At 45.6% G+C, this 22,539-nt stretch overlaps 1 protein-coding gene across 2 annotated transcripts in view; it reads left to right on the forward strand.

The window, feature by feature from the left end:
• The window catches only part of NMT2 (N-myristoyltransferase 2), a 60,949-nt gene that overhangs the window by 26,960 nt on the left and 11,450 nt on the right, over positions 1-22,539 (forward strand). For both annotated transcript variants that reach the window (XM_040645378.1, XM_040645377.1), the window contains exons 2-8: positions 4,823-4,958; positions 8,993-9,137; positions 12,446-12,564; positions 12,661-12,752; positions 12,862-12,978; positions 14,086-14,256; positions 15,428-15,536. In XM_040645378.1, the coding sequence (XP_040501312.1) occupies positions 4,823-4,958; positions 8,993-9,137; positions 12,446-12,564; positions 12,661-12,752; positions 12,862-12,978; positions 14,086-14,256; positions 15,428-15,536 (889 nt within the window). The remainder of the gene's footprint in view (positions 1-4,822; positions 4,959-8,992; positions 9,138-12,445; positions 12,565-12,660; positions 12,753-12,861; positions 12,979-14,085; positions 14,257-15,427; positions 15,537-22,539) is intronic.

A 22,539-nucleotide genomic window follows, 5' to 3' on the forward strand; every position in this document is an offset into this window, starting at 1 on the left:
TGTGATTGCATCAAGTAATTATTGTAGGCAGATCTGCCTCTCTTATAATATTTGCATATCGGTCTTTGGGCAGTGCAGTGTGATCCCAGTAAGAACAAGTGATGTTACTTCTTGTATTTACTGTGTATTTTTGAACAGTAGAGGCATAGGCACTTCACATTGTACACCTTTTATTCCAGATGAATTAGGAAGCTAAATACTATTTTCCAAAAGTCACAAAGTTAGTAGAGGAAAAGCATAGAAGGATGTTTATGTAGTTTTGCAATAGGCATGGTCTTTCTAAACAAGATTTAAAAGCCCAGAAGCCACAAGGGAAAATTTCTTAAATACTAGACTCCACCAGATGTCTGTATAGGAAAAGATACTGTGAAAAATAAACCAGGTAAAGTATTTGCAATCTAAGTAATACACTACAGCCTAGGCAATGTACTACAGACATAAAGTGGTATCTCATAGAGCTGTTGCAAGGATTGAATGAAGTGAAAGTACCCAAAGTAAAAATACTGAACAACTGGTAGGTTCCATCCATGCTTTTATAAAGGCCACTGACAAATCAGTGTTTTTAAGAGATGGGTAACAGAAAAAGGATATGAATGAGCAATCCATGGAAAAATATAAGTGGTCAGTAAACATATGGAAAGATGTATAGCCTTGCTCCTGATTAAATAAAGAAAAATTGAATCTGCAATAAGACTTTTCTACCTATAAATTTGTCAGAGATGAGGGGCACCTGGGTGGCTCAGTCAGTGAAGCATCTGCCTTTGGCTCAGGTCATGATCTCAGGGTTCTGGGGTCAAGCCCCGAATCAGGTTCCCTGCTCAGTGGGGAGTCTGCTGCTGCCCCAACCCCCTGCTTGTGCACTCTCTCTCTCTCAAATAAATAGATAAAATCTTAAAAAAAAAAAAAAAGAAAGAAAGACTGTCCAAGATGAAAAAGAATGTTTCTATTTCAGTATTGGCAGAGAAGTTGGGAAATTGACATTCTCATTGACGCTCATGACTGTTCTTTGTTCCTTTATAGGAAAAGCAAATTTTGCCTCTGGCTTCTTTGGGGATTTTTTTTTTTTAATCTTTGATTTTCTGTAGTTTGAAAAGGATAAGCCAATGCTGAGGCGTAGTGTTTCTTGGCACGTATCCTGCTTGGCGTTCTCTGGGCTTCCTGGATCTGTGGTTTGGTGTCTGACATTCATTGGGGGAAATTCTCAGTCGTGATCATTTCAGTTATTTTTTATGTTCCTCCTTTCCTTCTTCTCCTTCTGGTATTCCCATCACACATGTGTTACACCTTTTGTAGGTGTCCCACGGCCTTTGGATATTCTGTTCCGCTTCATCAGTTGTTGTTCTTTTAGCTGTTCACTTTTGGAGACTTTTTTTTTTTTTTTTTTGCGAGAGAGTGTGTGCTTGCGTGCGAGAGTGCGGGTGGGGGGAGCCCAGCGAGGGGTTCGATCCCGCAACCTTGAGATGATGACCTGAGCCACAGTCAAGAGATGGACGCTTAACTGACCGAGCCACCCAGACGCCCCACTTTTGGAGGTTTCTGTTAAGGTTTCCATTGCTGCATCTTCAAGCTCAGAGATTCTTTCCTCAGCTGTGTCCAGTCTACTAATTGTCTTTTATTTATTGTACTACTGTCCTTTATTTCTGTCATTTCTTTCTGGTTCCTTCTTAGGTTTTCTGTCTCTCTGTTAATGTTGTCTGCCCTTTCATGCTGTCTACTTTGTTCCTTTGAGAACTTAGCATATTAATCGTAGCCGTTCTGAATTCTTGGTTTGATAATTGCAGCATCTCTGCCCTGTCTGATTCTGGAGCTTGGTCTTTTTTCCTACTGTGTTTTTGGCCTCTCAGTATACCTTACAATTTTTCCTGGCTAGCCAGACGTGAGGTACCGGGTAAGAGGGACTGCTGTAGCCCAGTCTTCAGTAGCACGGTGGAGAGAGGTGAGGGCCTTGGGGGTTCTGCTGTCCTGCGTTTGGGCACCTTCCAGTCCTTAGTGATCCTGTGCCTCTGGGCTCTGAACTCGCTCATGTTTCCCTCCATTCTCTCCTCCTCTCTTATGTGGGAGAGGATGTCACAGTGGGCTGGGTTTGGATATTCCCCCACGTGAGTTAGGCTCTGGTCGACTAGTTTCTTCTGGGGACTGGCCTTGTTGAGAACGGAGTACTCTGGCTCGTTTCAGAAGGGGGTCCTTCTTCCCCTGCCATTGATGGAAGCATGGGGGAGTTTCTGTCTGCTATATGCTCTGGGAACCTGACTGCTCCTGGAGGTAAAACTCATGGAAGTGTGGGAGGCCCCTGGGGCTGGGTCCCCCTGGTTCACACACAGGCCCCAGCGCTGGTAGTCACACCTCTGGTTTTCTTACCTGAGCACGGCTGCCATGGAGGTTTGCATTCCTGAGGCTTTGCTCCGGGAAGCTGCAATGCCCTGTATTCATTCACCTGTCTGGGTGGTCTTGGGGCCAGTCTTAGTTTGTCCTGTGTCCTTGCCTTTCCCACGAAACTGAGGAATTGTTGGTTTTTCAGTCTGTTAGGATGGAGTGGTGATTTCTAAGCTCCTTACATGCAGAACCAGAAACTGATTTACTGTTGGTGGAGTGGATATTGGTACAGTCTTAATTATCTACTAAATCTTAATTATCTACTAAATCTTAATTATCTACTGATAGTAAAAATGTGCATGCCCTTTGACCTGGCATTTCCACCTTTGGACATACTGGCATGAATGCATAAAGATGTAAGTACCAGAATTTTTTTTTTACAGCATTTTTTTTAAAAGATTTTATTTATTTATTTGAGAGAGTACAAATGGGGGGTGGGGGGGAGGGAGAGAAGCCGACTCCCCACTGAGCAGGGAGCTCCATCCCAGGACCCTGGAATCATGACCTGAGCCGAAGGCAGATGCTTAACCGGCTCAGCCACCCCAGCGTCCCTGCAGCAGCATTTTTTAACAGGGATGGTTAAATAGGATATGTTTACACAATGGAATGCTCTCTAGCTGCTAAAAAGAAATGAGGCAGCTCACTATATCCTGTCATGGGAAGCAGTCGAAGACACATTGTGAAGTGGGGAGAAAAAAAGCAAGTTGGCAAATGGTATGTTTAAGATTCAATTTTTGTTTAAAACTTATTCACAGTGAAAATGAAGGCGTGCTTAGAGAAGAAAGAGAATTTTGGAAGAATATGTACCAGAAAAACCATTGGTTGCCTCTGAGGGACAGTGTTACAAGGCTGGTAATATGCATGTATCAGTGACATTTGTGTCTTGTATGACGCAGATATATTTGATGATTAGGCAGGAGAGAAAGAAGGTAGCAGCAGATACGGTTCATTGAGGGCAACAGAATGGAACTGATTGTTTCCATCGCTTTTCCCCACATCCAGGCAGTAACGCAGTAGCAATCTCTGAATTTTAACGTACCTTCTGGGAACACCGTGGTAGCGTAGACCCAAGTAACTGGAAATTGCAAATCTCCTGGTGTCTCTTTCGCTGTTTCAGGGGTGATGGCCATAAGATGACAAGAGTTCCAGACAAATGTTTTACCGGTGAACATTTTTTTCACGTAGACTTTTTTATTGTTAATTCTTCTTGTTAAATGATTTACCAAGGAAGATTTCCCCTTCTGCAGAGAAGCAGTTTCTTTGGTTCGATTGTGTTGAGATTTGTGGTTTGTCGTACCCAAGAGAGGTTTATAATGGAATTTTTTACAACACGTATCTCTCCCTTAGAAGGCTGCCTAAAAAGCAGGTTAGCGGAGCCGTGGTTAATGTGAAGGCTACTTGGCTTCCATTATAAAATATGGTTTCTAGCTACAGTTTTCCTGCTCGAATGCTGTCTAAGCACCTGCAGTGTGACTCAGTGTAGACTAATAATTCTTCCGAGTTCCTTGTCCTGTTAACTTCTCATCTAAATTTTATTTCCCACTTCACATCCTACTTTGAGTTTCTGGATCTAGTCCCATCATGTGCGTGTGCAGGGTGGGCTTCCCACACAACACCAGCAGAATTCTCATTTAACTCCATTCTGATACAGTCAGCCCGGAGGTAGCATCAGATTCCCCCGGGTAGGGGTTCGGTCCTACAGGACTGCTCCCACCCCACACTGCCCCCCACTTCAGACGCCAGTCGCAAACCCAAGCTGTCACCTGCACTTCTGATTGACCAGCTATAAATCAGAGGTTCCGAAGACCCCTTGCTCAGATTCGATTGATTTGCTGGAACAGCTCACAGAAGTGTTAGAAACATTTTATTTACTGGATGACTGGTTCATCATAAAAGGATAGGACTGGGGAACGGCCAGGTGGAAGAAATGCACAGGTGTGGGGAAAGGGCAAGGAGTTCCATGCTCTCTGGGCGCACCACTCCCCGAATCTCCCCGTGTTCACCAACCCAAAAGCTCTCCGACCCCTGTTTTTCTGGGTTTTTATAGAGGCTTCATTACATAGGCACGACTGATTAAATCACTGCCCATCCTGCTGTCCTCCCCTCCTCCCTGGAAGTTGGGGGCTAGGATTGGAAGTTCCAACCCTCTGATCACATGGTTGGCACCCCTGGCAACCAACCCCCATCCTTAGGCACTTTCCAAAAGTCACCTCATTAACATAACCTAAGAGACGTTTTAAGCTCTTGTCACTTAGGAAATATGTATGAGAGCTATATAGTAGGTCATCTGATTGATCAAATATATATGTTTCTGATAAATTACAATATCAGGCATCCTAACCTAGTTTTTTTTTTTTCCCTCCTAGGTATAATTTGCATTCTTCTCAGTGATTAATTTTATATAATGATTTCTTTGTTCTTGTTTTACCCTCTGTGAATTTCCTAACAGAAGTCCTGGAGGGGATATGGGTGCCAAAAAGAAAAAGAAGAAACAGAAGAGAAAAAAGGAGAAACCGAACTCCGGAGGCACCAAGTCAGACTCGGCCTCTGATTCCCAGGAGATTAAAATCCAGCAGCCTTCCAAAGTGAGACCCCTGTTTTATTTTAGCCTCTGTGGTTCCTGCTGCGTGTGAGAGAGGGATTGTTCGGCCCAGCGCCCCGCGGGAGCGGAGGCGTACCTGGGGCTTTGCCTGACTGCGTGCTGGAGAGCGCCCCCCCCCAGAGGGCGTTTCCGGCCTTCCTCCCACTGTCCTTGTACCTGAATAACTAAGAAGCACGGACTGCGTTTTCGTGTGTATGTGGATATGACTTGCATTTTTCCACATTCTCAGAGCAAATCAGTATGTAGATTGTGGTGATAGAATCGGTCTCAGTGTGAGCTTGGTAGGTGTGTTTTGTTGTTGTTGTTTTGAAGTTACACTTAACATTTCATTACTTTTAGTTCAGAAGATATTCACATTTTAATTTTTCTGGGTGTCTAATTACCTGCATAGCACCACACCATCTGGCAGCAGATTCCCACGGGAGCAGCCACGGGTAAGTCTTGTGACTTTGAATCCCACCAGTAGGCTTCAGTGGCCACTCTTACATCCCATTGCCGAGGGCGGGACGTAGCTCTTGACGTTCCCGCCGGAGAAACACCCATCCTTCCAGACCCAGCCAGCAGTTGTGTTGAGCGGAGCCCGGGGTGGGTGGATGGCGGCCTCGCGGGGCCCTGGTGGTGCCGATGGCAGGCACCTCCGCCTGGGGGGCCGACCCCAGTCACCCTGGCTGGGAACACGGGCCTTGTGTGCCGGCCACGGGGGAGCGCAGAGCCCCCTCGGTGCAGGAACCTCACAGGGCAAAGTATGACGAAGCTCGGATGATCTTGATGGTTGCAGCTCCAGGTCACTTGTCCCGGGGGTCGTGGTGCGGCCGAGGGGCTCAGGAGTACACCGGGGAACCTGGGCTCGGTCCCAGCCCCGTAGCTCACGAGCTGTGCGGGTGCCGCCCTCCGCGAGCCCCTTTCCACACCCGCGACGTGGGGGTGATGCCTTCTGCCCCAGCTCACAGGGCTGATAGGAGATCCTGTCTGTTAAATGGTCCTGATAGTCTAAAGCACTGTATATATGGCAGCTCTTACCATTATGCAAGTTTCGTGGGGCTGAAATTTTTTTTTCTTGCGCACAGTTGACACTGTATCGCGCGAAGTGGGTCTTGCAGGCAGTTTTTGTTGGTGTTAACTGTTTGACACGTAAGGACGAGGAGTCCCTGAGAGGATACTTACTTTGCCCAGTTTTCCCCGACTGCCTGTGTGGGGTGAGAAGAAAACAGGGTGTTCCCCCCTCGCTTTTCAGCTCATCTCTCAGGTGACAAATACTCTTATCCACCGGACCTACTTCCCGAGGTCACTCATGTAAGTAAGGTACCCCATCAACTCGCAAGACATTTTTCCCATTTCTCAGTGTCGCTTCATCGGATCAATGCTGTATCGCTTCTGTGCAGTGCTGACCTTCTGTCTTGCTTCTGCCATCACCACCAGCTTGTACCCCAGTGATTTTGAGCCCTTCCCTTACTTCTGGTCACTTATGAGAAACTGGAGCTAGCCAAGAGGAACGGCTAGCACCGTACGGTAGAGAAGTTATTTTCTTTTTTAATTGAGAATAAATCAGAATTGTGTTAATGTGGGCCTCCATTACATTTTTAAAAACTGGAGCTTCTTTCCCTTACACTAGATGCTTGCTCTAAATAACACTGTAAATTACAGAGGATTGTGTGTAGAAAATATTCTGTTCTGCACCCAAGAACCAGAATAAGGTGATATTTGGCTGGATTCTTTATAGACTCCTTAGTGGTGGAGGACTTAGACATTTTTCCAAGATATTAAATTTAGAAAGTAACGGGTAAAGAGTACAGTTGGAGCTTAGTATTTCCACGGAGGAAAAGAGGTGTGCCTGACTTCGGGGTATGGTAGTGGGAAACTAACGTGGGGCTGATCCACGCTCTCCCCTTCCCTAACACTAATTCATTTCTCCCCAGGCAGTGCTGCTGTGGAAAGTGAATGAATAGGTTTAAGAATGTATCGTAGCTGAATTTTCCTTGCTGCTCTATTGCCGTGGATTTGAAAATTGGGCTTACTTGTGTCCACTTTAAGAAAGCACTTAAAATAGTGAGCATTCAGATATAAATATTTCATGAATGGTCATTTTATATAAAGACTGCTAGTCAACATGACGAGGCTAATTAGGTAGGGTTGAAACCACTCTGAGGTCTGTCTTCACGGAGTTGGGATATCGTTGGCTCCTTTGGAACAAAGGTGCTGATTCATGTTTGCTGCCAAATAGCTTGAGTTTTGTTTATTAGTGATCGAGAATTTAACTCTAGAATTAGGAAAGAAAAATTCCCATGACAAATTCAGTGCAGGCATTGTAGGTTCAAATTTGCCTTTTTAAGGATAAATGGGTCATGTTCAGGCATTATTAGTTGAAATAGGGTGTGCTCAGAGTGTTGTTTAAGTTGTAGATCTAACAGATTGCCTTGTTAGGGGTTCAAATGGACGTAAATTTCATCTTGCGGGAAATCAGTTACTCTATGTTGGAGGTTCAAAAGAGACCAGAGCAAGAATCCTAAGCAAACCCAATGATAAAGAAAACACAGGGAGGTCTGTATTAAATAAACCCTGTTTTGTAGTGTATCCCATAGGTAAAGCTTCCCAAGTTAAAGACTGGCTCCCGACCACAGACGTCAGATTCAAGGTTGACCAGAAGTGCAGAGCCACTATTAATAAACCAGTGAGGGTTGTTGGTCGCTTTCCTTGGTGCCCACGGTGTGTTGACACACAGGAAAATCAAAGGGCTCTGAGATTCTTGTTAACCACTTCTGAACTACAGTGAAGAACATTTTTTGTGTGGCATCAGAATTCTAAAACTAATTAATTTCACATACTGAAAAATAACTCCGTGAATTACCCGTTCAGCCCTAAGTGGAAAGTATAGGCTTACTTTTTGTGGGGGATTACATTATTGGAGCGATTTTCCAAAAAAAGAGCTGGGGAACCTTCAGAGATAAGAGGAATATTGGCTTCAAGGAAGGAACTTGAGATTTGAAACGTATTGTCAATTTTCCAGACTGAGACTATGTTTTACTTTTAAAAGTTAGTTTCCAACACTTGGGTTGGGGAAAACAGTCTGCGGTTGCCAAAGATCTAAACTCACAGAAGAAACTGCTTCTTCTCGTTGGAGGGTTTGTCTCTGGAGGAGCGTGGGAGCTGGGAGAGGACAGGGTGTGGTCCTGGCGGAAGGCACACTCAGAGATTTCCTTTCTTGGTTAATTTCCTTTCCAGCTCAGCACTCAATTCACCTTTCTTCCCTTCCCCTCCCCTCCCCTCCCCTCCTCTTTCTCACTCTCTTGCAATTTATTTGTTTTTGTTTTTTAAGATTTTATTTATTTATTTGACAGAGGGAGCCTTCCTTCCTTCCTTCCTTCCTTCCTTCCTTCCTTCCTTCCTTCCTTCCTTCCCCCTTTCCTTTCCCTTCTTTTCTTTTTCTTTCTTTCTTTCTTTCTTTCTTTCTTTCTTTCTTTCTTTCTCTTTCTTCCTTTCTTCCTTCCTTCCTTCCTTCCTTCCTTCCTTCCCTTTCTTTCTTCTTTCTTTCTTTCTTTCTTCTAAAATTTCCCCCATCTGCCTGGTTTCCATTCTAGCAGGTATTTCCTTTGTCCCCACATTGCTACTGTAGGGCATAAACCCCAGCAGTGAAACCGAGGGTTTCCTGACGGGCTGCTGTGTGGTAGTAACGTGTGCGTGCACGTCCCTCCTTTCTGCTGCTCTGCCCAGATGTGTGTGGGTCCCCCCCCCCTGCAGTTAGAGGGGACCCTGAAGCCAGGGGTGGTCGGCTTTACTTCAGATTTCCCAAAACTCTCAAAGCCCCATTAAAACTACTGAGCTGTTGTTACCTTTAACATAACGTGTTTCCTTTATTTGAATACGGTGGCATCCTTGAGCCCGAGGCCCTGACCAGGCTTAGAGGAAGATGGTTGGGGTTCTGGTGGTGAGTCACCAAGGCAGATGGCGCGTGTCTGCCCCAGGTTTGGGAACGGTGGCAGCTTCCTCACTTTTTGTGTCTGTGTGTCTTTGCTGTTCTAGAATCCCACCATTCCAATGCAGAAGTTGCAGGATATCCAGAGAGCAATGGAGCTGTTGTCCGCGTGCCAGGGCCCCGCCAGGAGCATCGATGTGGCTGCCAAACACAGATACCAGTTTTGGGACACACAGCCGGTACCCAAATTAAGTAAGCTTTTCTGCCTTTCCTCTCGCTCCCCGCCCCCCCCAAAAAAACAGCTGGGTTAACAACAAACAAACAAACAAGAAAAACCACAAAAGAAACTTGACTGGACTTCCATGATTTGTTTTATACCACAGATGAACAACGTACACAAAAGTCCTGTTTTTCTCCTTAAAACATAAATATTAGGGGGGCGCCTGGGTGGCACAGTGGTTAAGCGTCTGCCTTCGGCTTAGGGCGTGATCCCGGCGTTCTGGGATCGAGCCCCACATCAGGCTCCTCCTCTATGAGCCTGCTTCTTCCTCTCCCGCTCCCCCTGCTTGTGTTCCCTCTCTCGCTGGCTGTCTCTCTCTCTGTCGAATAAATAAATAAAATCTTAAAAAAAAAAAAAAACATAAATATTGGGTAGTGACATTGGCTTTCAGTAGACACAATTTTAGAGTCTGATTCCTCTTCCTATAAAAAAAAAATCCAATTTCTCCCACTTGAGACATTAGTGTGTTAAAAATATATGTAAAAGACCTGTTTTGGTCCTGAACTTCATGGACTTGTTTTTCCTATACATAAATTTTTAGCTCGCACGTCTCCCTTATTGCAGAAGACACAGCTTACTTCCCCTGCTAAATCTTCCTGAAACGGGCAGTTTCGTGCTGCTTTACAGCAGGCTCCTGCACGCTCGCCGCTGTTAGTTACTGTCAGCCAAGAACCCCGCGGTACAGTTAGGGGCCCGGGCCCCTGGGGGGTGCTCCGGAGACGCCTCGGCTCGTGGGCATCTCGGCAACAGGCCTCGCCTCAGCGCTGGGTCTGCTCCCTCACGGTCCACGCAGACTCTCGCCTCCTGAAATTCCATAAACATCGTTTAACTCTTCCTTTTTCACAATAGAAAAGGTGATGATATAAATGTGCTAAAAATGTTTATATGACTATTAAAAGCTAAACCTACTGCTTTCTATTATCCTCCTCTGAAAATAGATTATAATTACTTCTCCGTTCTTCTTTCTTGATTGTTCGGGTTCCAGGATCTTTGTAAGATAAAGGGTTGTTAAACAGATCTCTTCATAGTCCAGTTATGTACAAATTATCCGTTTCATCGCATTAAAATGCGGGGACAATCCTTGTCTGTGCCCTCAGATAATGTTTTTCAACCTTTTTGAAGTTCCCGCTCCTCTCTCAGGCATGTCCACCCCACGCATCTGGAAAAAGCACGGGCCAGGGAGCGTGAAAGATCGAGGAGAGCGATTCTCCTCACTTGTCTTTTCCTTCAGGCTCTAGAAATACATGTGTTTGGTCGTGGAGGAAGGCTCTCTAGAATGAATCTCCAGGATTTTAACTGCCGTCGAACTGAGTGACCATTTGCAAAGGGATGTGGGTTTATGGATCCGGATGTATTGGGTTTAGCTGAATGCTGCTTGGCAGGCTGCTGGTGGCTTTTAGGTCACGGCGCCGGGGACAAGCAAGCCGCCTCCAACGCCAGCACACATCTTTGGGAAGATAGCCGGGGTGCACCGCATTTTGGCCCTTCCCCTGAATCCCTGCAGGATTCCCCCAGTTCCTTGAACACCCAGTTTGCCCCTGAGTTAAGGCAACATCAAAGTTTGGAGGGGGCAGAGTCAGCCTGAGGCTGTCCCCAGTGTCGGGTGGGTCGCCAAGCTCTAAGCAGACGTCCTGGAGGGACTGTCAGGGAGCCGCTGAGAATCTGGCCCCTCAGGCTGACTTGACGAAGCCTAAGATATTCCACGGGGGTGAGCTGGTGCCGCAGTGTGACTAAGTCAGGGGCTGGAGAGGACGAGACCCCGTGGAGCTGGCTCAGACCTGGTGGCTTCCACCTGTAAAAAGGTGATGCCAGAGCCTGTACCTGAGGGTCATTTATTCAGCAGGTACCGGTTTCTTTTTTTTCTTCTGGTTCTGTTTATTTATTTATTTCTTCTTTGAGGTGTAATTGGCCCACAGCACCGTATTAATCTCAGGTGTCGGACATACCGATAGGATGTTTGTGTACGTTGTGAGACGGCCCCCACGGGAGGTCTGGTTACCATCCCTCACCACATCAACGCGCAGAACTTTTTTCTTGTAATAGGGACTTTGAAGATCTACCGTGTTAGCAACTTTCAAATACGCAATGCAGTGTTACTAACTGTAATCAACGTGCTGTGTCTTATGTTCCCACAGCTTACTTGCTTTATAACTGGAAGTTTGTGCGTTTTGACCCCCTTTGCCCATTTCACACCCACACCCCCCACCCCTGCCAACCACCAGACTGTTCTCTCTTGTCTAGGAATTCAGAGTTATTTTTTAGATTCCACATATAAGTGAAATCATACACTATTTCTTGTTCTCTCTCTGACCTAATTCACTTCACATAATGCCTTCAGGGTTACCAACAGCAAGATTGCGTTCTTTTTTATGGCTGAGTAATAGCAGATCAGTATTGAGTGTCTACCGTTCGGTGCCAGGCAGTGGGGAACATGACAGGGAAACAGTGATGGGAAAGTAGGATAAAAATGGTGGCCAGGTGGGGATGGAGGGAGGCCATCCTCCAGGTAGGAAAAAGCTTTAGTCGGGGAAAGATGCTGCAGGAAAGTGATGTGTAAGCTTATATCTGCAAACACTCAAGCGGCCCCCCACGCGGAGAGCTGGGGAAGGGCTGTGAGAGCAGAGGGAAACCCCAGATGCCGTGAGCTGGGGCCTGCCTGAGGGGAGTCAGCGTGGGTGAAGCTGGAGAGCAAGGCCAGGTGGGCAGCCAGGCGGGCATCAGCCACACACAGGGGACTGGGTTCTATCCCAGCCATACTGGGAAGCTGTGGGGGAGGAACTGGAAAAGGGCACCTTTGTGGAAATGACTGGAGACATGGGTGACCTCAGCTGCACTGCCAGCAGTCCCGAAATTAGTCGTAGGTATTGCTGGGAGGGGTCAGAGGTCACTCCCCCGCCACCCAGGTTTTTGAAATGCAAAGTAAGAAGGGACCATCTCCAGGCTGTCATGGACCTAAGCTGTCCACTGTGGTGCAGTGCGATGGATCTGTCATCTAGGGATTGAGGCTGAGAAGTCACTGTCATGTCATAATATGCACCTTGTCATTGCATGAGAAAGGATTGCTCCTTCTATTTAATTGGTGAGATAACAGCTCTTCTCCACGCCTGGCCACCCTGTTTCACTCCACAAGTAGCTGAAACAATAGCATATCTTCAAAGGTGATATGAAACCCAAGGCCCCTAGAGATGATTTCATTTTCTGTGATGGACCATTTTGGATCATCAGAATACTTTGTCATTGAATATTCTTTTTGTCTTTTTTCTCCTCTGCCCTTCCCTAGATGAAGTCATAACCTCTCACGGGGCGATTGAAGCGGATAAAGACAACGTGCGTCAGGAGCCCTATTCTCTGCCACAGGGTTTTATGTGGGACACCCTAGATTTGGGTAACGCCGACGTGGTGAGTAACACTCTTGGGTTCAACACGTGCCCTCGCGCACATTGCTTCCGGGGGGGTTGCGAGCACCACAGCTAGGACACTGGCTTGGTCTTGTAGCTCAAGGAGCTGTACACGCTGTTAAACGAGAATTACGTGGAAGATGAGGAGAGCGTGTTCCGGTTCGACTACTCGCCCGAGTTCCTGCTGTGGTGAGTCTGGCCGGCCCGGGCACGGGCAGTCGGGGTGGCGTGTCTCGGTCTCTCCCTGGGTTCCTGGACACTAACCGGCGCCTGTTTTCTTTGCCTGCATTGACTTCAGGGCTCTGCGTCCCCCAGGCTGGCTCCTTCAGTGGCACTGTGGGGTCAGAGTGTCTTCGAACAAAAAGCTGGTAGGGTTCATAAGTGCCATCCCAGCAAACATCCGGATTTATGACAGGTACCCATTAAAGCTTGTCCATGTCGGTTCTGATGTGTTACTTTTCCAAAAATTGCAGTTACAATAGACTTTTAAAAGTTACTTATGCAGATTGCTGATCGTGGGGGAGGTTGTGGGTGGGTGGGGGCGGGGGTCTGCGGGAACTCTACTTTCTGATCGGGTTTGCTAAATCTAAAACTGCTCTAAAAAGTAAAGTTGATTTAATAAAAAAAAAAATTGGACTACAGACAGCAACAAAGGACAGCGCTGTCTGTCTCAGTCTCATCAGTGCACACACAGACACATTTTATGTGTATATACATATAGCTATGTAGGTATCAGAATAAAGAAAGCTATAAATAGGTATTTCAGATTTATTTCTGGAGAAAAGAATTACCTTAAGAGATTTTAGGAGAGAGAGATTTTCAAAAAATCTTTTTATCCTTAGGATAGCTATGTTGCATTTTTGCTCAGGATCTCTCGCCCAGAAACTCAGAGATCTAATGCATAGTAGGGCTGTTTATCTTGCAGTGTGTTGGGTTAGTTTCTTTGCTGCTAAAAAGCATTTGATGTCAAGGAGTCTCCATGGCACATGGAGTGCCTGCATATCTAGAACCAGAGCAGGGAACAGGCTTTGAAGTTCTGGAAGGTTTACTGTGGCCTAAAAAAACAGCAGCTCTCATCTGGTCAAAGCACCTCTCAGGATCTTAGGAATCACATTCTACTCCGAAGCAACGTCTTACCAGATTGTGCAGCTGGGGGACCCAGTTATTGTCCTAATTGCATACATGACAGAAAATAACAGACGTGGAAACTTTGAGGCACATCTTACCCATTTTCTAAAATGAAAACTTAGAAAAAAAATTAAAGTCTTAAATTTATTTAGGACAAGGGGGTTTGGGTCTCCATGGCCTAGAGTTAAAATCATTTTGGCAGGGGATTTGGGGACTAGCGTATCCATCTGAATTTGTGAAATGTCTAAATGGTGGGCAGTTGTTCTTAAACATTGTGTTGAAAGGGGGGGTCTTTCTGTTTCTTAGTCTTTGAAATGTCATGGGTGTTGTCTTATTTTTAAAAATGTTTTCATCTTATGTTCCCTCCAATTTTTGACATCTTTCTCTTTCGTAGTGTGAAGAAGATGGTAGAAATCAACTTTCTTTGTGTTCATAAGAAATTGAGATCAAAACGGGTAGCCCCAGTGTTAATTCGAGAAATAACCAGAAGAGTGAACCTGGAAGGGATTTTTCAGGCCGTCTATACCGCTGGAGTGGTTCTTCCTAAGCCAGTGGCCACCTGCAGGTATCAGCACCTCACGCTCACCTGGAATCTGGCCCCCCTGCTGTGTTGCTGCCAGTTACTCTCACGTGTGACTCGGGGATGTGGGCTTACCTGTTATTATGTAGGTTTGGTAGCAGAGGGGAAGACCAGACCCAAGAACCGCTGTGATCAGTGTTCTTTCCAGCCGAGAACTGCTGTGATCAGTGTTCTTTCCAGTTTGCCGTCGAACCACCTGGTGATAAAGAGTTTTTAACGTTTTCCTGCTAATGATGCTGGTTCTGAATTTCTGTGTCTCTTCCACTGGAAAGAGCAGCGCTGCCTCGGAACCCGGGGCATTGTGATCTTGAAACATCCAGCCTGCTATAGCATTTTCCTTCCTTCCACACACTCAAGCTGATACCAGGCTCTGCCCTGGCTGTCAGTCAATGATTCCAGATACTTGATAAACACCAGTTGAGAAGCCCAAACAAACTTGTTTGCTGAGAGTAAGAAAAGGCTTAAGCTCTGTTTTTATGACTTCATCTGTTCTTATCAAGCTTTCAAAGGTTAATCCAGGGAGAAGATGGTTTATCGGATTTGTCTCTGGACAAACCTGTTTGTAAAGCCTCAGAGTTTACCTCTCTGGACTATTTTTGCCTCAAATAAGAGGAAACTTTCTCTCTAAATGTAGAAAACATTATTCATAAATAACCTGAACAAATAAGACTTTGCAGGCATGTTTTAATACAAATCATCCTAGTACCTAACCTGCAATCACTTAAGAAATGCAAAGTAGTTTCTCAAAAGTTGTTTTCTTTGGTGTGCATTATATAAAAGCGACAGCTACTAATTTAGGGGAGCTGTTTTCATGTTTTTACACTTTTTGGTTTGCTTTCTGTAGAATCAGCAGTGGTTAAATACTTGCAGACTGGGCATTTTTTAACTTGATTTTGCAATTTTATGATTGCTCTTTACTGGAAGAGCCGGAAGGTCACGGACTACAAAGGAACGTAACTAGGAAAGCAAGGACGCATTTTAGATGCACAAAACAGCTGATAAAGTACTTACACAAGAAGAGGGCCAGCCTCCAGCTCCGCACTGGGGGCATCACGAGTGTCCATTAAATGCTTCTGTAACGGCTGAGCTGAGACAAAGAGTAAAAACTGGTAGGGTTAGAAACCAGTCAGGTTTTAAAACCTTTATTGTCTTCCAGATACTGGCATCGATCACTAAACCCCAGGAAACTGGTAGAAGTGAAATTTTCTCACTTGAGTAGAAACATGACTTTACAGAGAACGATGAAGCTCTACAGACTTCCGGATGTAAGTAAGAATGTTCTGCAGGTTTTTGAAGCTGTGACCTTAACTGAAGCTTTTAATGTAGAAAAGAGTTATTTGCAAGAGTCTTAAAAACCAGCTCATGTGTTTGAGAATGTGAATGTGTAGCTTTTTGGAACTCTGGGCTAGGAAAAATTGGGGAGCTCCTTTGAAAATCCCAGGTGGTTTTTTTTAAAAGGCTTTTTAAGTCTTCAGTTTATGGTTGGATGGGATTGAACTCAAGACATGTAAGCTTTGAAATTTTGAGTATTTACCATTTGTTATGTAAGAAGGAAGAAACCTTGAGGCTTCTGATGCTATTTTAACACAAAGGAAGTAAGGAATAAGGCTTAGAGGAGACACCAAGGGGAGGAAATAATGTCTCATTAAATTATCATCTTTTTAGGGGCGCCCGGGTGGCTCAGTTGGTCAAGTGTCTGGCTCTTGGTTTCAGCTCAGGTCATGATCTCAGGGTCGTGGGATCAAGCCCTGCATTGGGCTCTGTGCTCAGTGGGGAGCCTGCTTGAAAGAGTCTCCCTCTGCCCCACCATGCCTTCTCTTTAATAAATAAATAAAATCTTAAAAATATATATCTATTTTTAAGATTTTATTTATTTATTAGAGAGATTGAGAGAGAAAGCATGAGCAGAGGGGAGGGGCAAAGAGAGAGAGTGCAAAGCAGACTCCCTGCTGAGCAGGGAGTCCAACGCAGGGCTCAATTCCAGGACCCTGAGATCATCACCTGAGCCGAAGGCAGACACTAAACTGACCGAGCCACCAAGGTGCCCCCTCAGAAAAGTAACTTTTTAAGCTAGCAAATTCCCAACATGATACGTTGTCTCAATAGAGGAAAAGTTACATGTGCTTACCAGCATTGCCTTTATTTGGGGCTTGGATGGTGTGTTAGTTATCTATTGGTGTTGTGATAGATTACCATAAATTTAGCAGCTTAAAACACACATTTATTATCTCCTGGGTTCTGTGGGGCAGGAATCAAAGCCCAGCTTGCCTGGGGGCTCTGCCTCAGGGTCTTTCAGGAAGTTGCCATTGAGGTATCCACTGGGGCTGGGTCTCATCTGAACACTTGACTGGGGGTGGGCCCACCTCCAACTCACATGGCTGTTAGCAGGCCTGAGTTTTTGTTGGCAGTTGGACTGAGAGTGTTAATTCCTTGCTGACTGTCGGCCTGAGGCCTCTGTCAGGTCTTCGCCAGGTGAGATTCCCCATAGGGCAGCAGCTGTGACAACATGGCAGCTTGCTTCATCAAAGCCAGTGAGGGAGTGAGTCTACAGAGAGAGCTGGCTAGCAAGGTGGAAGTTAGAACCTTACGTAATCAGTGCTTGCAAGTGACATCCAGTCACTGATGCTGTATATTTCGCTGGTTAGAAGCAAGTCCCAGGTTCCACCCACACTCAGGAGAGCGCAAGGTCGTGAGCGCCAGGAGTTGGCATCATCGGGAGCCATCTTAGAATCTGTCTGCCACAGATGGGATCTTTCATTTGACGTTTTCATTTCGCCAGAGCTGTTCTTTCTCTTGGGTTGTTAGAGAGTAGTTTTGTGACTATCTTGATTGAGGGATTCCTGTGGAATGTCGCCATGTTCCTCTCGAACATGGGCAGGGCTTCGCCTGCAATGCCCTTTCTCAGTGCAGTGGACTCCACTTCCTTTTGTCTTTCAGCCAGTTGTGTGTTTACTGAGTACATGTGAGTAGCTCCGTGAACTGATGTATTTTTTTTTTTTTAAGATTTTATTTATTTATTTGACAGAGATAGAGACAGCCAGCGAGAGAGGGAACACAAGCAGGGGGAGTGGGAGAGGAAGAAGCAGGCTCATAGCAGAGGAGCCTGATGTGGGGCTCGATCCCATCACGCCGGGATCACGCCCTGAGCCGAAGGCAGACGCTTAACCTCTGTGCCACCCAGCCGCCCCTGATGTATTTTTTTCTGATGACAGACAGGAATCAACTGATTTCTGACCTTAGGCAGAATTTCATGAGGAGAAAAGTGGAGACGAGGGAAACCAGATGTGGGAGATATCAGGATCATCATTCTGGAGCTTTGTAACCTGGCAGAGGGATCGGAAGGCCTGTTCTTCCCTTCAGTCTTAACTATTGTTGCAGACGGTGGAGCTCAGACTAATGAACCCACTGCCTCTGAGGCCAAGGAGGGAGGGGAAACATAGACCAGAAGAGAGGAAAATAAACACCACAGGCAATATGGTAGGGGAGGGTCCACACGACCCAGGGAGGGGGAGCCAGCCCCTCATGCTGGAGCGGCTGACAGGAAAGTAGGCGTGTGGAGATGTGTGCACGGAAGACATTCAGAGAAGTCACACTAGCAACGTGACACTGAATACTGACTGGCCAGGATTCTTTTGACGCTAGGGGCCAAGACTGAGAGTGACCCGAGAGGGACAGGGTCACGTAGAGGCACAGGACACAGCTACCATGAGATGCGCCCCCTACAGGCCTGTCCTCTCTCAGCCTCCTCCTTGCCAGCGGTTGAAGACTTTGCCATCCAGAAGCGGAAATTAAAAACTTCAGGCATGCCGACTTCTTTCACTAGGGGCTAACACTCTTCTCCTGTGGTCTCCCTGAAGTTCAGTTTCTTGAGCCTGAAGCCATCGAGCTTATGTGTAAGGAAGGCTCCCACTTGCATGTAGGTTGCCTAAAATGGGATGAAGGAGGAGTTTTAATACCTGTCATTGGTTTATTCAGGGTGATCAGAATTTGAGTTGCTGGGAGTATTTTTGACTTTCGTCCCTCATCCTTTATGTTTTTACACAAAAATCAATCAACTCAGGTAACAGTGAACAAGCTGGTAATAAACCACAGCTCTGGCATTGGGAGTCTTTCCTCCCCCCCGATAAGGTGAAGTTTACAAAGTGCTGTCATGTGTATATATATATATTCAGGTTATTCTCGCGACAACCTTTCGAAGCTGGTGTCCTGTCTGCATTTTGCAGATGAAGAGATTGGGGCTCATGCAGTTTGACACTTAGACACAGGCCTGTCACTCATAAGTGGGGGACTAGGGATGCACGCCCCAGACATCCACGTTTCGCCTGTTAGATCCCTTTGCTCCTGCCGTCACCTCTCACACACCCCCAGGGGGCAGCATGGCTCAGTCCCACTGGGTGTGTCACCACTCGGTCACTAGAGCAGAGGTGAACGCAGGAAAGCGTGATCGTCAGGGTCCCAGTAGTGCCCCCTGGCTTGTTCCAGTCTCCCTCCCTGCTTTTAAATGCTGGGGAAGGAGAGAAAAATGAGTAAAATAATGAAGCAGTGAAGAAAAAGAGAGGGTAGAAGAGATGAGAGTACAGATATTAGAAAATCAGAAGGCGGGGCGCCTGGGTGGCTTAGTCGGTAAGCGTCTGCCTTCGGCCCAGGGCATGATCCCAGGGTACTGGGATCGAGCCCCGCATCGGGCTCCCTGCTCGGCAGGAAGCCTGCTTCCCCACTCCCACTCCGCCCGCTTGTGTTCCCTCTCTCGCTGGCTGTCTCTCTCTCTCTGTCAAATAAATAAATAAAATCTTAAAAAAAAAAAAATCAGAAGGCACCCACCAAGTCATCTGGGAGTCTGCCCCTTGAGTTAGAAGCTGGACGTGCAGGGGCACCTGGCTGGCTCAGCAGTAGAGCATGTGACTCTTGATCTCAGGGTTGTGAGTTTGAGCCCATGGTGGGTGTAGAGATAACTTAAAAATAGAATCTTAAAAAAAACAAAAAAGAAGCTGGACAATGCAGCATGTGCGAGACCATGTCCTCCCTGCATAGGGGCCCAGGCGGGTGATTTAAGAACATTTTCGTACCCTTAAGCATAAAGAAGAAGAACCTTACTGCGTACAATTTTTGCTCTCTGGGTCAGTCTCATCTGATTCATCGTGACTGCTGCTGCTTGCAGTGCCTGCTTTAGGTCTTGTTTGTGGACTTCTGACTGTAAAGAGTTAACATTATTACGGCCAGCGTTGTGCTAGACACTGAACATCCAGAGTCTCAACTATTAATCGGAACAGTCCTAGGAGGGCAGGGCATTCTCCCCATTTCGCGGAAGAGAGCAGTGAAATTGCTCTGCCCAGAATTGTCACAATTGCCGTCTTCTAGTTAGGAGAGAACCACCCGGGGCCCACACCCCCAGCCTCTGCTATCTGCAATGCTGAGGTCTTCCCAAGACTAGNNNNTTTCCCTACCTTGTAAACATTGGTTTGTGTTTCATTTGCCGTTGAGCATTTTCAAACAAAGTTGGAATTTTTTTGTTGTTGTTAGTGCTCTTAAAGGCGAAGGAATTTAAAGTCGGCAAAATGCCGGAGTCTGATTCTTCTCCTGGGGTCCTTCCACGGTGTTGCAGGAAGGACGTGCTGGTGAAGACATGCTAAGACACATGGTGTTCTTTCTACATTTAGTTGCAGTAGATGCTTTTTTTAGTGATTAGTGTCCTGCTGCTTTTTAAATCAAATCCCCATAATCTCTGCTTACATCTCTACTCTGGAATCTTGGCTCTAAGACAGTTTATGCCACAGAGTTTGACAGAGAACAACACGGCTTCTGTTTTTAAATACCTCTGAGCTTGTTTCCCCTGTGCACTGATAAGCAGATTTTACACATATTTCAATGTACAGAGAGTCCCAACGAGTCATGCCTGCTATTGGACCCTGGGAAAGTGAGTCTGGCTGAGATAATAGAGTTTGCGTATGAAATGTAAGGCTTTCTCAGTCACTGGAAATGTCCTTTTGTTTCTTTGGAATTCTTTGGAAACCACCTTTCTTTTTTGGGTTATGCCAAAACTTACCTTTTTTTTTGGTTGTTTTTAGTCTAGGCTTAACATTCTCCCCACCTCTTTCTGAAGACCGCAGCTGTAATGGGAGGGTTTATTTTGCATTTTAAAATGTATTTCATGCTTCTGTACATTTTTTTTTTGAAGAGTGTGTGACTTCACAATATTCGAAAGAAGCACATTTAGGCCCCGAGACGCATAGCCATTGTGAGTCAGCAAAAGTAAACATTCTTCTCCTGTTTTCTGGGATCTTGCATTTTTTTTTTTATAGCTGGTACAGTCTGATGTTCTCTTTTTAAAAAATAATAAAAGCTTCTGTTAAAAAGCCCTTGAAGGGCTTATAAATTGCCCAGTGCATACTTTCTCTCTGCCTGTTTGCCCAAACCTACTGTTCACAGAGTTTTCCATCTCCCACTTAGACTCCCTGTTACTCTGACCTTCGGAGACCTGACATAGCAGTTCTCAAAGTTGGTCCTGGAACCCCTGAGAAGTCCTCAAGTCCAGTCCATTCCAGGGGGTGGGGTCTGTGACATCAACACTATTTTTATAATAACAGTGAAGCATAAAATGTATTTTTTGCTTTAATTACCCTACAAATGTACTGTGACATCTACCAGAGGCCTTATGGAATGTGTGCTCCTGTATTTTTTTGTTTTAAAATTTTCTCGGTTTTAATTTCTAATACGATAGGTGCAGGTGGAGGTAACCCACATACGCAGAACTCCTTGGGAATACTCAGGGTTTAAGAGGGTAAAGGGGTCTCAGACAAAAATATTCGGGAACTGCTGCTTTAAGGGTGTCTGCTGGGCAAAAGATGTTGATTTTAGTGATTTTGCAGTATAAATATTCAATGAGGGAGAATTGTGCTGCAGAGGAGTGTTTTGGTCTAGAAAGAAGTTGGGAAGCTTGCTTTTCATTTCTGAATGTCCTCCTAACAGATGCACTAATGAATCTAATTGCTTGATGTTGTTCCTGAACCGGTAACAAAGGAAAAGCAGTTTACTATTGAGCAGGTCTACTTAAGACTTTATTGAGGTCATCTTCATAGCAGAAAATCATCTTCGTAAATGACTTTTTAAATACATTCTTTCTGTGTATATAGTTTGGTCTTTCCTATTAACATTTAGAAATGTATGTTTGTTACATTTTCCAGTATTTGGAAATCACATAGGTTCCATCTTGCTGTGAATTTGCAGTATAGAAACGCTACCAAACACTCAATTTGGTTCAGGGGAAATGAGAAAAAGAATTTTATGCCTGGCTTACACCTAAGTGCCAGGCTCAAGAAGTGTCATCTTTACAGAGCTGACAGTGACTTTTTGCCCTGGGTGCAGCCTTCACTGTACCGTACTGTGTAAATGCGGTTCAAAACATAGGAATTCGTTCATTCATTCATTTATTCGGCACATATTCGGGCTGTTATTACCCTTCTTGCTTGAAGGGTTAGGCCTTGGATGGAAGCCAGGGCCTGGGGATTTCTCGTGCTTTGGCTTTGTGACCCACAGAAAGGCTAGAAGTGCGAGTTCTCTATTAAGTGTTCAGGGCTTACCTTCTCTCGATGTGGACTACTAAACTATTTTAGCTGCATTACTACATCTTTATAGATTACGTAAGTCATCACGGAATGGCGCAGAGTCAGGACAGTTGGGTCTGTAAATACAAAGAACAAATCTCTCAACCCCCCTCCCAGCCCCCACTGGTGAGTGATCAGTCAGCATTCTTTGTCCCGGATCCCTAGAGACCTCGGCACAGCCACTAAGATGGCTCAGAGCCAGCACTCAGGATGAAACCTATTTCCCGCCTTAGGCTTCTGCTCTGCTCCGAGTCTGGGGGCATGTGGGAGCTGTCGTGATCTATTTTTAAAGGCAGAATTTAATTTTAAAGCATTTAAAAATAACTTAGAAAAGGTAGAGTAGAAGTATTTATATACGAGTTACTTATTGCTTAAAATGTATCATTCACTGTTTCTAGGGGAAAATCAAGCTAACTGGAAAGATGAAATTGTATTGCGAAGTTTTTAGTGTTTTGTACAAACAAGCCCTTGTGGTGGGTTTTCTCACTTCTCGGCTCAAGTGTCCTGGTGTTTGGGCAGTTCCTAGGGAGCTAAGTGATGTCTGGAGCTCTTTTGAGGACACGGTGGAACAAATCCAAATGGGGACCTGTCCTGACCTTTAGGTTAATTCTGTTCCTAATAGAATACCGCAGAAATCGTGATGCTCAGGAATGATGACTCTGAATGC

The sequence above is a fragment of the Ursus maritimus genome, unplaced genomic scaffold (assembly GCF_017311325.1).
Source record: "Ursus maritimus isolate PB19 unplaced genomic scaffold, ASM1731132v1 scaffold_31, whole genome shotgun sequence".
In the NCBI taxonomy this organism is placed as follows: Eukaryota; Metazoa; Chordata; class Mammalia; order Carnivora; family Ursidae; genus Ursus; species Ursus maritimus.